This window comes from Zeus faber (assembly GCF_960531495.2).
Source record: "Zeus faber genome assembly, chromosome: 4".
Taxonomy (NCBI): Eukaryota; Metazoa; Chordata; class Actinopteri; order Zeiformes; family Zeidae; genus Zeus; species Zeus faber.
The window spans coordinates 18,133,064-18,147,634 of record NC_137191.1 but is presented as its reverse complement, the minus strand read 5'-3'; the positions used below and the strand labels follow the sequence as shown (position 1 = coordinate 18,147,634).

Below are 14,571 nucleotides of genomic sequence, written 5' to 3'. Positions count from 1 at the left end.
TGTTCTTCAATAAGCTATTATAATAATTATGAACACTCAAATGTTATATTGGCTTATGGTTTTCATAAACCTTGCAATAAACATGTATAATATCCTAGACAGCCATAGAGGTAGTGAGCACCTGAGACGCCACTCGGGGTAGTATGAGGAGAGGGAGGGCACCTCCAAGCGGGGGACGTTTCCCATAAACTCGAGGAGTTTAAAGTTACGAGGAGTTTAACACAAAGGCGATGTGCCTGTCCAGCCCAAGGGGGCCCTGCCCGAAAGGGAGGTGGCTCACCCGGTGACTGAGGATGTAACTGAGAACAGCCTTGATATATTTGCACCTGACATTAAAACGCGTCTTGGGGGATCCCATGACAAGTGGACGACTCTATGTGCGTCTGTTCACACCTGGCATTAGAATGCGTCTCCACGTGCGTCCCGAGTAACCACTTGTGATCAGATCTCCCAATATGCAAATCAGATATATTTTGTTTCCCTTGCTTCCTACTTGGATGGAAAAACTTAAAACGTAAAACTAACTCAGAGAATAACCTCACCCCGTACAAAAAAAAAAAAAAAAAGCATGTAATGGAAACGACGAGAAGGCGCCATTCTGGTAAAATGGTGGGGACTCGTCGCCCAATGTTCCAGAAGGAACGGAAGGAACTGAACTGAACTGAACTGAACTCAGAGAATTGGCGGAGAGTTTTTTTCTCCTCCGGACAGCGCTGCGGCACGCCGGCTCCGCCGCTTTTCCTGTGTTTATTTTAGATCTATTTGTTTTCGTTAGTTTCTACTTGTATGGAACTAACACTTTAAACCCAACTGAGGGACTGTCCCACCGCCTTGAATCAGGACGGTGCATTTCATGAAGGAGGGGGAGCGATCTTGCCGTGAAGACACCCTCCTCTCCCGTATTTCCTTCCTGTCACCTCAGCACAAGCAGGCAGAGCACAAATACCCACCGCACTCACAGTTATTTTTTTCTTCCCGAACACAAATAATTTTTTAAAATAGTACGAAATAAATATTCATAAAAACCCACTTGTGCCTTTCCAATTGCCGTATCCCCCCCTATTTGGGTGAATTCATTCTGTGCATACAAGACTGAATAAATAAAACATGTGTGCGGAACAGAGAGAATGTTTAAAAGAAACAAAGGAGAACATTCTTTTTGGTGGACAATTTCTCCGCTTAGATTCAATGATTCAATAACAGCCCCGTTCACTCATAACTACAAATCCAGTCGCATCAAGGAGAGTCTTTGCAGGCAATAATGAATGTTGGGACCTGCCACCTGATGCTACCGGACAGAATAGATCCCATCTACAAGGCTGGCCTAGACAATGTACTTTAATTGGCTCATCAGCTTTGCTATCAATCCAAAACGTACCTCCTATCAAGGTGGGAAAACATAAGAAAAGAATGCATGATAAGCCAAACGCGTGAGGAGCAGCGAAGGAGCGACATTGTGTCTTAATTTGAATCAAAAACAAGCAAAAAAACCCCAAAAAACATGAGTCATGGGAAGCGTTTTTGGTTCAACACGCCTGTCATGTCCATGATGCGAATGTCAAATAGTCGGCAATGCAATTAGTCAGAGAACACTCTGGCTCAACGCAAGAAAGTTACAAGTCTTTTAGGGGAGATCTTTCCTGTAATTATGAGCGAACAAACATTATATTAAACATTTCTTATACATTACAACATATTCTCTTAAAATAGCCTTTATTTTTCTCCGCATCTCCCTATTCAAAAGTACCAGATCTTGAAAATTCATTAAAATACATGACTAAAAACAAGCAAACAGCGACTCCCTTAAACCTCCCTCTATGTTTTTTCGAAATGATCAATAGGAATCGGTAATAACAATAACAAGAGGAGGAGAAGCGCCGGGCCCGGTGGTCTCATTAAGCTGGCATGGCAAATTAATTGAGGAGGGGAAATGAATGAAGAACTCACGGCCCGGCGCTGACAAGCGGCAGAAGCCAACGGCGGCGACGTCAGGACGGAGCCTCGTAGCGCCCCAGGTGACTGCCAAAGCCTCCTTCGTCATTTGGACAAGCACGCTCAGATCCCCAATCACCAGGCTGCGGTAAAACCTTATACTCCATCACAGAGGAATGTTGGGAGAACCGTTCCTGTTGTCTTAGCAGCCAGTCGCCGTCTGCGGCAGGACCCTACAATGGGGAACGGATTCCGTATCGCTCCACGGGAAGATAGCCAAGGCGTTCCTCAGTCATTCACACAAGAGCTTGAAGCACTGATCTCAGACCAGATGCCGCTCAGCCGTGAGACCTCCTGCCAACATGTTTCTCCATTACACAGAAAGCCCGGAGCGGGCCGACTTCACTGGCAGAATTGTGTGAACAAGCTGCTGTCCATCAATATGGCGTCCCGGTCGCAGTCCGAGAGTCCAGTCTCACTACCCGGGGAGACAGGCGCTCCGCCGGACAGGATACCACAAGCCATGAGTAATGTGAGCACAAGCCCCACAAGGCTCTATTAAGTGTGTGCAATCTAATTTGGAAGAAAAAATCTGAAATCTGCTCCCGGGGTCCTGGAAATATGTCATTACTATGTTTGAAAATGAGGGCAGGCAGAACGACAGTGTTATTTTTTTTTTTTAAACGTTCCCCCTTTCTCTTTCTGCTCAGTTGTAACGGGCCATTCTGAAGAGCAGAGCTGCGACGACACCAGACCTGGCCCAGGAATAAAAGGCCTCTCCTTTCATTATGCAATTAACATGCACCTGGCACGGCGGCTCTGTCAGCCGAGTTGTTTCATTGTACAGTAATAGCTGAATAATTTGAAAGTAGCTGTTCGTGTGAGATAAGGCCAGATCAGCAATTCAGCAGCTATGTCCATGAGGTTCAATTAAACACGGATAAAAATCCAGTGCTTTTTAAAAGAGCCATTTAAGTGGGAGTGCATGCATTAGTGAAAGATAAATGCTTTTGCCCTGTGTGTACACTTGCAGTGTTTCTAGCGGAATACTAAGGATAGCTATTGATTAAACTCTATCCCGGGCCATCCTGAGAGACGTGCTGCATTGCCAAGTTTTCCCATTGCAGATTCCATAATGGATTTGGTAAGAACACGCTACCTCTCCCCCGGTGTCCGAGGAACAAAGACGAATAGCTATTTTATTGCCTTGCTATAGTAACACCTCTGCGCTCAGGTGTTTTTCCATGCTTCCTTCCCTAAATCTTTTCCAGCCTCTCTTTGACAAATTAATATTGCATTGAACGGCGTAGTCTCCCATCCAGCTGATTGTTCCCTTTTTAATCAAGCGCGATTACAAAAGGTCTGTTCTGAAAGGCAGAGAGACATACTGAGCTGACATAGGCATAATGGGCATAAGTTTGCTGTTCAAACAAACCAGACCGGCCATGAATTTCAGCTATTTTAACCTGGTCTCGAAGGCAAGACAGCTGCACCAACATATATTCACCCACAACAGGGACTGTCGTGCAGCTTGCAAGGTGCAAGCTGACTGTAAGGGACGACTATAAAGTATTTAGAGGTCGTAGTTTTAAGGAAGGAAGCCCTTCTGTCAAAACTGCAATTGCACAAATTCTTTGCAATTAGAGAGGACACATCAAGTTCCATTTATTCCAATTTCTGACTATGACTGAAAAATGACAGAATTCCAGGTCAAATGTGGATGAGGCTCAGTGAAGGCCGTCGGTTAGCCAGGCGGAAAATTGGAAACTTTAAGCTACAGTGAGTCATTAGCTAAGTCAAATACGAAACAAAAAGCGCTCTTTCCCCCGGGAACTCATTCAAGTCTAATCTCTTATGCAAAGAAAATGATTTCACTTCAGTAGACACTGGAAAATATGCAAACTCTTATCGTCGCGCTGGCTACAGTAGCAGATAAAACTGACCATCTTCTGCAAACTCACTCGTGCGTTTTAGCGTAAAGAAGTTATTATTATTTTTTTATCAGTAGCGGGCCCCTATTTTCACACCAACTTATACATTTTGTAACCCCTCCCCACCTCAGTCGTCCCCGTCTCCTTCGCTTCCTTTTTTGTTGAGCTCGAAAACTCAGAGTAACTAATTGGGTCTGACATGGTCTGTAATGACTTTGCAATCTATGGGGAGCTTGCGGAAATCACTCTTCATTTCCAGCGGCATCACTCAAGTGACCACATACTGAACTCCGATGACATCCGCCCCCGCCCGGTGTTCAGAAGGGCGACAGCAGCAAGATTCAGAAAATCCTGCTGATTCGAGCCGTTCATTTGGAAACGTTGCATCAAGAAGGTGAAGGACTCAGTGTTTTCTCAGACGTTGCTTACATATCGTATCATGTCGTTTTGATGACTGCTGGTGCATCAGGCGCGTGCAAGGGGGACGGCGTAAGGTGCCCGAGCACCTGCCCCTTTGCCCCACGGTGCCCCCCTTTTTTTTTTCTTTTTTTTTAAGCGCGAATGGCCATGGAGGTAGCGGATTGTCTGAGCGAGATATGCACATCCATGAGGAACGTATCCTCGGCGGCCCGCGACGATGATCTGCGCTCTGCCGTCCCGCTCCATTTCCTTATGGAATCAAACAAAACACCCTGCGTAATGGGAACACTTCAGCACTCACTCTCTTTTTTTCCCCTTCACACCGTTTTCATTTGTTTTACTTGGAGGCACGGCTCCCCAATGCGCCAGGGACACATTCCTCCTGAATATGCATGTCTTGCCCAGAAGACCTGCTACCTCGATGCCCATTCACACTTACAAAAAAAAAGTGCCTGACAAAAAGGGCACCATGGACGCTGCACGTGCCTGCAGAGAGAGCATCGACATTCTGCTAGTTACCAACCGTGTGCTCTGTGCTTGTGTGTATTGCAGTCACAGTTGTAAGTTTATCTACTCATTTTCCCCCGGTGCAGTGATGGATGTGTCTTCGAAAACTAACTGTACAGCCAGATAGGCCTATCAATCTCAGCGAGCGGTGCAGTGTGGCAAAAGGAAACTGCCGGCACCCTTACGAAAAGACTGCCCCCCGTCAGGCTGAATTATCTGAAACCTGGCATATTGGTCTCAAGGTGAGAAAATCTGATAGCTAGAGGTTTACATTTCTAACTCAAGTAATGAGAAGTAACTTTGTTAATATATGAGCCTGTGAAGTTCACTCCTTGATTTCAAATGTACTGTTCCATAGCAATGACAATGTCAAAACGTTCTTACCATCTTGCAAAAAGTTGCAACAATGTCAGATCTACTCATTAAGGTGGAGAATAACTTCCTCCAATTATAAATACCAAAAGTTGGTCTGAAAACCTTTGCGGCTGGTCTCCCTAGATTTCGTGAATATTTTTTCAAAAGATAAGAAAGTGGAGAGGGGAAGAGGAATTAGACAAGCAGAATATACTGTATGCGTAGCTCCAAAGGTGACAGATTTAGTCCACTCTTCGGAGCGCAATGCTTTGGTGTTGATTTGACTATTAATTAAAGCTTCTCGCTCCAGTTTGCATATTCCTCAACGACCTAAGTTGATATTGTGCCATTTGCCTCTAGTCAAATGTTGGCAACAGTAATAGTAGCATTCTAGGCATGACTTTGGTTGTAATTACACAGTAACTACACAAAAGTCAACTTCTTACATTGCGATTATGCTGTCATTTATTATTTTCGTGTCAGTGGCTCCAGAAGCCTTTATAAACATTGTTGTTTCTTCTCCATTCAACAACCTGTGTCCTCTCAGCGATTTTTGCCTACCTCTTCTTCTCTGCTTCATATCTGCTGAGAAGCCGCTGCAGACCGCCACATTTAAAGCCCTGGAAGTGCGCTGCCGGGGCGCCCACTGTGATGACGTCATAGAAGGCATCTGGAAAGACAGAAAAAAGCAACTTTTTGGATCAAAAGGCCGTTCTTCTCTCGACTGCCCTCAATGTTTTTTTTCCGTTTTTTTTTTAACATAGAATTCTATGGGAAGTGGCTGCAGGATACGTCAGGAAAACGGCTGAGCTTTCTCCGAAAAAAAAAAAAGCCCAATGCAGGTCAATGTTTTTTTTCGTGTCTTTAATCAGCCTGCCAATCACGACCAAAACAGTATAAATAGGCTTGATTGCAAAGCAGCATCGGCTGAGCTATGGTCCGTTGCTATGGGTACAATGTACACGCTGCGTGAGGCGTTTGAAAGGAGGCATTTATTCTTTTCTTAAAAACCCTTTGCACAAAGCATAGTGGTAAACACAAATGTGACAACTTCTAAAAAATATTACGACACAGTGGATCAGAGCTACGAAGGAAGTCAAACATGTCCGTGTGTATTGGATTAAATTAGCCCCTACCGCAGGGATTTTTCATTATTTTCACAACACAAGTATCCACTGTAGAGTATGAAAAATCAAATAAGGATGTGAGGACCCATTCAGCAGTATTAGATATGTTCTGTAGCTGTTTTGAGGCTCTTCTTTATACATCATAATGGAATAAATATATCATGATTGATTTATACATCCATATTCCACAGACCGGGACTTTCTTTCCATCCACGCTATCGTCTTTAAGCGCCTCGAACAATGTCGAACAAGAAGGACAACCAATGTCACACGTTTCATTCCAATTTGCGCTCCGCCATCAAATGTAAATAGACACTTCACAGACGGCCAGGCATGCACAGAGGTGCTTATAACCGGCCTTGTTTTGGATGAGTAATGGGTAACGCTGACACTAATATCAGAACAACATGGGGCGGAGGGGGAGACGGGCGGGGGGGATTATGGAGGGGGGTGAACATTTTGGGGTTGGTTTAGAGCCAGGTCAGTTAATGAACACCCCTGGGATGGCGGCAGTGCACTACTACGCCACGGGCAGCACTGTTTGAAGAGCTGTTCAAAACAGAAATGAATGACACAGTCCTGCTGCAAGTGTTGCCACGGGGGCACGGCTGGGCGCTGTGGCCGACACAGTCAGTCCATCCCTGAAACAGCACTTTAATGGACAAGGGGGTAAGAGGGGATGGGCGGGGTGGTGGTGGTGGTGGTGGCGGTGGCGGTGGGCGACGGCACTTCACAGTGTCTTCACACTAATACACTACTCACTGCCTTCTCTAATAATTATCCCAGTGTCTGGTCAGTGGGGGCCCGGTCTGCCACACGTTTTGGCCCCTTGAGTTATCAACTACCAAGTCCCCCTTAATTGGTTCTCCTACAACAGCGGCACACTGAAATACAATGGCGGGTCTCAGAACATCAATCACAATGGCCAATTTGTGGTTTATTTGCCTGGCCTCCCCCTCACTTCACCCCTTCTCTATAAATTGCCAGGGGAATGGAGTAGCCGGCTACAGAGAGAACTCTATCTCCCAGAGAAAAGAAATGGATTGTGGCAGTTAAGCTAAATTGTTATAATTTACACTTAACTTATACCACACTGCTGTTTAACAGTGACAAAATAACCTTTTACACAGTCCAAATGGTAGCTGAACAATATCGTCGGCCCAGTTTTACCAACCCAGGCATTTTAAATAGGGAAATATTTTGTAAATGTCACTTTTAACGAATGAAAGTGGTGCTATTACTGAGAAAAATAAAAATGTCTCTTGTGCTCAGAGTGGTTTCTCCATTTATTTTTCTCACAGATTAATCAATACAGAAAGTGGGAATGGACGGTGTAGCCTTACTAAGCCGATAGCATGTCCAAAATGTGAGTGCATCCCATCATAAAAGAAAATGGTCATTTAATGGATACATATTGGGGTGTAGAACACTGGTCTGGAGACAGATCATATTTCTTAATTTGAATGTCAGCGTTCCATTTGGCAGTCTAGTCTGCAGAAATGCCAGAAAAATAACAGCTACCGCAGCAGCATCATACGGATAAGCAAAAGTTCTGCAGGTCATGTTGAAAATGTACAGGTATGGTTAGATTAAAAGACATTTCGATTGCTTAAATGCCAAAAATAATCTATCCATATCCATTGAGAGCCAGGCCATGGCCATGGTTGTAGGATGCTTTCAAACTATTTATTTCTCCTGTAATTTTATCTTTCTGCCACGAAAAGGATTGATGTCAACGCTTTCCAGTAAATGACTCTCAATCAATCATGCCCTGCACAGTTTCAATAAATCCCACAGGGCTGGAGTGGCCACAGCGCACGTCCAGGGTGAGAGCCAAACTGCCAACGAGAGAGCAACGGTGGGAATGAAAGCCAATTCCTTGGCCTAATTATCGCGCTGTCTTTGTTTCTTGGGCAAAGTTAATTGTCACCTCTCCCCATGATAACAATCTAATCCCGTTCTGTTGGATTTTACTGCAGCTCAGGCAGATGGAAAAGTAAAACATGGGAGTAAGGGGGTAAATTGGGATTAGGGATATGTGGATGGTCTCATGCCCGGCTAAAAAAGAGAAGGGCATCAGCAGAATATCCAAATGACAAAAACTCAGTACCAAGAGCATTGTCAAATGTCAGAAGTTCAAGAAATAACACCCAATTTTCTGCTTGTTTGGCACCTAGAGGCATGGAGAAAAACGGATTCTACCCAATCACTTGCCACTGCTGGGAATGTTGTGCCATTATTCCGCCTCGCCGTTCAGTGTAAATGGTACGAACACGGAATGGGGGGGGGGGGGGGGGGGGGCTTGTTTATCCAGGACTGAGCCGGCAGCGGAGGAAGTCACGGAGCCGAAACGGAGCCGAAACGACGTCTGTGTGAAAGGGGCAGCCGGCATGCCGGGACAGGGGTGTAACGTTTTGATGACGTGTTAAGTGTGCGACCCTCGGACCGTGACTGCTGCATTGACATGGACATGGTAAGCACAAAGTCATGTTAGTGGACCACAGCATGACGGCAGCCCAGCAGAGGAGACCGGCACCAGCAACGGTACACAGCATTGGCTGTGCAAAGTTAATTTTTTTTTTAACTTTTTGCTGTCCTGCCCGACAGAATCACAGCCAGATGTTATGTAGGGCTGCCTGCCAGCCCAGAGTGTTTCACTGCAGTGACGTTTTCTCTGGAATATCAGACTTAAATGGCTTAAATAAAAACCGTAGATTGATATAAAAGTTGTTTTTTCCATTTATTACAGTAATTACATTGAGGCTGTTTGGTGCTTGTAGCCAGGAAGCAGATGGAGGATTCAGACGTGGTGGCACGCGTGGTCCAGTGAGGCTTCTATTGCCACTGAAAACCAGGTGATCAGCTATTGATCACTCCAGATCATTGATGTACACTGCTCGATGTGTATGTTATACTGTACGTCACACTAGAGGCCGTTGCTGTTTAATTACACATCACACCCCATGATCACACCTCTGATCCATTAAGAATGCTATCTAAAATCACACAACGGGGTGGCATTATGCCGCCTCTGTTTGGTTCAGTGTAAAAAAGGAAAGCCGAAAATATTGAGTATCTGTATGAAAGCGGCGAGTGTCTTCTAATTAGCCCAAACCCCAAATGAAGGTTTAAGCCTATGTGCAGTTGAGTATTAACCTGGTTCAGCCCAGCCCTCAGTCCTCCACTTAAACGCTAGGAATCTGAATCTTACTTCAAATCGCACTTTGAAGAAGATTTTCTGTAGACATTGGAAACATATGCTTTTTGGCATTTCATTGAATATATTTGCAGGGCATGCAGCGTAATTTATTGCTCACTTACATTTTGTTTGTCACTTCCCTTCTCACTGCTTTTTCCAAAAATATGTTTTTTGCTTCTATTTCAGTCGCATCTTTCGCTCCACTTCCTTGATCAAGTCCAAACCTTTAACCATGGACCGCGAGCAGCTGCTCCTCACTGGCGGTGACGTGTCTCTCTTCAGCCTGTTTTTAAAACGCAGCAGATAGTTTGGAACCCTTCCCTTGAGCCCGGAACTAAAATGAACAGTGACTTAATTATTACTTACTCAAGTTGTTATGTGAAGAAATGAGGCGTAACTAGTTCTGTCAGACAACTTGACGGCGCCACGTGCTTCCCTGCCCTTATGGGCCGGCCTATTTAAGCAGCCAATTCCTCTTGCCCTACCTTCATTGCGTCCTGCTTTGCTTGCTGAGTTGCTGCGCTCCCTCCACCTCCCCTGCATCCATCTGTTTGGGTCTACTCTTCTATCCAATGGGGGAATACGAGCTCGTCACTCAAATATTTCTCGCTCATTAAGTATGCCTATGTTTTCTGTCCACCACACCGGGAGTGATGAGCAGTAGAGCCCCGACGGTGCAAACGATGCAAAATAAATTGTAATTTAAAATCAAATCTAAGAGTTTGTCAGAGCTACTTTTACTTATGTTTTGAAAATAAAAATCACATTTTTTTATAGTAATTTGAATAAAACGTTGAAGAAAACATTATCTAAATATTATCACATTTGCTTTTACATTAAGTTTCAGGTGAAATGACAGCATCATTAACATTCTATTTTGTGTTTTGCTTTTGCTTTTCCTCATCCTAATCCCACCTACTTTATTATAAATTTGAGAGAGAGAGAGAGAGAGAGAGAGAGAGATAGAGAGAGAGAGAGTGAGAGAGAGAGAGAGAGAGAGAGAGAGAGAGAGAGAGAGAGAGAGTTCTGGGTTAATTCAGCCTCAGCATAATTAGTGGATTCTTTATACACTGTAAAAATTGCAGCACGCTTGAGGCTTCTCTTTGAAATATCACACAGAGTGAAATACCTGCTTTCCTGGGACACGTGACCCTCATCCTCTGGGTGTGCAGGTTGATTGGGATGAACTCCAGAGATTTCTGGGCTTTACAGCAGCTTGGCTTGAACGAGGGACCTGAAGGGAAATGGAGGAAGAAAACATGAGCTGAATATTATGACACCTAATTATTTTGGTCACCCTGCTTGCAGGTTTTTAAAGGGGAAAAAAACAAAAAAAAAAATACCATAATAGCCTATTTTGTAAATGGAAGCTCCTTAATGTGTCAGAGTCCTCATTTTGTATTAACAATTATGCTGAATTTAGTGATTTTAAAATTCTAGCAACGGCAAAGACTTACTTACTTTAAAATGACTTTAAAATATTTTGATTAACAATTTCATGTGAAAGGGAAAGTCAGTGTAACATTTTAGGGAACCCGCCATGTTAAATTCCATTCCACTCACATCAGCCGCTGAAACATTTGCTGTGCAAACATTTATTTAGAGTTCGGTTCGGTGCTACATTTTGGAAAATATCACTCAAACTCAACTTTGAACTTTGAAATGTTGAACAACATCCCATTTATAGTAGTCGCAGTCTTTACAAATAGTGGTAAGGTTGAGTCAACATGAAAGATAATTATAATATATCGGCTTGACATGGGCTTATATCAGGCACCCACACATCAGACTTCATCCACAAAGCCTTTTTGCAAACAGCACTCCAAAACGCCCGCTAATATTCAGTGTAATCCCTTGAATGAAAGATTTGAAACACTTTGTACCCTCCCCCCGGCTTTGTTCAAATCCTCCAATTAAAAAATGATAAGGCAAAGTCTTTTGGTTTGAGGTTTATTGTATTGCTTAAAAGAGGCTCGGTTGGACAAATCAAATATGCAAATTGAGTTCATGTACTTTCTTTCAAAAGAGGATAAGCTTTGGAATCAGTCCAGCTACTGAAGTTATCAGACAATGTTTTAGATGTTTGAAAGAAATAAAAAAATCAAAACAGGTATAGAACACAGGAAATAGGAAAACAGGGCTTCATATCAGGAACCTTCCTAATTTAGCATATCAATTGAACTTTACATTGAATCGGGTTTGGGGGGGAGGAAAAAAAGGTCCTATCTTGAATATTAACTGTACAAAAAGTACACGCCATTACAGATTCAATGCACCTCTGAGACCAGTAATCCCCGATAACAAATGTTACTGAAAATTTCGATCAAAAACCCCTTCATGCAGAACGCTCTCTATAAGATAAGATAAGATAAAGATACTTTAATCCCCAAAGGGAAATTCCAGTGTTGCAGCAGCAATGACATACATGACAAAACACAAATAATGTCCATCTACTTTACACACACACACACACACACACACACACACACACACACACACACACACACACACACACACACACACACACACACACACACACACACACACACACACACACACACACACACACACACACACACACTCACACGCACACACATATATACACACATATATACATATATACAGATACACACACACACACATATGCATATTTGTATATACATATACATATAAAATAACTGCTGTACCGTATAACAATTAATTGAATGAAATAGAGTTTAACTTAGTGAAGGTGAAGCTTGAAAGTGGAAGTTAAATGTGAAGTAAAAATGTACGTTGTGCATTGCCATTCAGAGGAGTCATTGTAGGTGGCTATTGCGGTGGGCAGGAATGACCTCCTGTAATGGTCCTTATTGCAGCGGAGCTGAAGGAGCCTCTGGCTGAAGACACTGAGTTGTCTGACCAGTAGGTTGTGTAGGGGGTGTGCAGTGTGTGTCCATTATGTTGAGCAGCTTATGCAACATCCTTCTCTCCACAACCAGCTCTAGGGGCTCCAGAGCAGTCCCCAGCACAGAGCCAGCCTTCCTTATCAGTTTGTTCAGTTTCTTGACGTCGCTCTAATGCTGCCGCCGCAACAGATGACTGCAAAGAACATTGCACTAGCCACAACAGACTGGTAGAACATATGCAACATCTTGCTGCACACATTGACATGGACCTGAGCTTCCTCAGTCCTGTCCTGTAGACAGCCTCAGTGTTGCATTTCCAGTCCAGTCTGTTGTCCAGGTGAATGCCGGGGTACCTGTAACCCTCCACCACCTCCACCTCTTCTCCCAGGATGGAAATAGTGTTCCTGCCCTCCTGAAATCCACCATCTCCTTCGTCTTGGTCGCATTCAAGTGGAGGTGGTTGTTTTCATACATTTGCCACAAAGCCGTCCACCAGTTCCCTGTACTTAGTCTCCTGTCCACCAGTGCTACACCCCACAACTGCAGAGTCATCCGAAAATTTCTGCAGGTGACAGGACTCCGAGCTGTATTGGAAGTCTGAGGTATACAGGTTGAAGAGGAAAAAAGCACTGGAGAAATCAAAAAACATGATCCTCACAGTGCTGCCTGCTTTGTTCAGGTGAGAGTGGGCTCGCTGAAGCAGGTGGATGATGGTGTCTTCAACTGCAACCTTGGGGCGGTAGGTAAACTGCAGTGGGTCATGAGAGATGCTCACCTGTGGTGTGAGAAGGGCCAATATCAGTCTCTCCAGGACTTCCATGATGTGTGATTTAAAGGCAACCGGTCTGTAGTCATTGAGGGCAGATGGAGAGGACTTCTTAGGCTTCTTAGGTACTGGAACAAGGCAGGATGTCTTCCACAGCACTGGAACCATCTCCTGACTCATGCTGAGGTAAAAGAGACTCCCACATAGCTGGTCCACGCAGACCTTCAGGACTCTGGGGCTGATACCCTCCAGACCCGCAGTCTTGTTCTGGTGCAGTCCCTCCAGGAAACAGACAGGTGGGTGTCAGAGGGGGGCTCTTTGTTTCTTGATGCGGGGGGAGGTGTTGACGGGGCTGCATTGAAGTCCATGGTGGGGGGTGGGGGTGAGGGAAGGCACGAGAGGGAAGCAGCTCTGGTGGCAGGGAGGATGTGGGGTCTGTGCAGAGCCTCCTGGGGGTAGGGGAGAAGGCAGCTGAGGGTCCTGTGCTGAACCTGTTGAAGAACAAGTTAAACTCATTGACTCTGTCCAGGCTTCCCTCAGCCTGATCTCCCTTCCCCTTGAAGCCCGTGATCTTTTTCATTGCTGACCACACATTCCGCACGTTGTTTTGCTGGAGCTTGCTCTCCAGCTTTTGCCCCAAATGCCTCCTTGCTCTCCCTCAGTCTCACTTTTAGCTCCTTCTGCACACTCTATAGTTAAACACACAAGCCCTTCACCAACAAGGACACTTTTCTGTAACTGACAACTGATCTAATGACTTCTGACTATTAAGAAAATCACTGTTAATAGTGTGCAATATATTGTAATGACACTGTAATAAATTAAATCTAACCCGTCCATTATTATCCGTGCCCACACTATTGTTTACATATTATTCATCATGTACAGAGATGATATTTATATTTATATCCCGTCAATTCTTGCATCTTTACTGCCACTTAGTCCCTGCCGGAGCCAACAAATCAACTTCAATGGTGTCCGTTCAATACAGCCATCAACTCCATGTTTCTTTAGTCTTCAGCGTTCAGCCACCTTTAACTGGCAGTTATCTATCCTTCTGTCCTAGGTGGCGATATTTCTTGAGCACAATGCTAAAGCAGCCGTCGCTGCCAGCTGTAGGACTCTGCTGGTGCGCCTAAGTGAACTAGTGACCATTTTGGGTTAGACAAATTAGCCATATTAAATCCCCATCTGCTTGTGCAGGTGGTCGGTCTGTGCGACGGGAGAGCTGGATGCCAGCAGCACTGACCAACATCTGCCTGCAGTGAACAGGGGGACTGTCTCTCTCTCTCTCTCTCTCTCTCTCTCTCTCTTTCTGTCTTACTCTTTTCTTTTAAATACTCATCAGTGGGTGTCTGGGAACAACCGGGATAACAATAAGAATACTAATCTTACCACTGATACCAATGCAGTGCCCAGCGCTGCTCCCCTGGTGTCTGGCAGCTGA

At 44.5% G+C, this 14,571-nt stretch overlaps 1 protein-coding gene across 1 annotated transcript in view; it reads right to left on the bottom strand.

Annotated features, from left to right (window-relative positions):
- The window catches only part of inpp4b (inositol polyphosphate-4-phosphatase type II B), a gene marked incomplete at its 5' end in the record, with an annotated part of 143,559 nt that overhangs the window by 18,876 nt on the left and 110,112 nt on the right, over nt 1-14,571 (bottom strand). The window contains 2 exons of the mRNA XM_079999460.1: nt 5,706-5,814; nt 10,600-10,704. Of these exons, the coding sequence (XP_079855586.1) occupies nt 5,706-5,814; nt 10,600-10,704 (214 nt within the window). The remainder of the gene's footprint in view (nt 1-5,705; nt 5,815-10,599; nt 10,705-14,571) is intronic.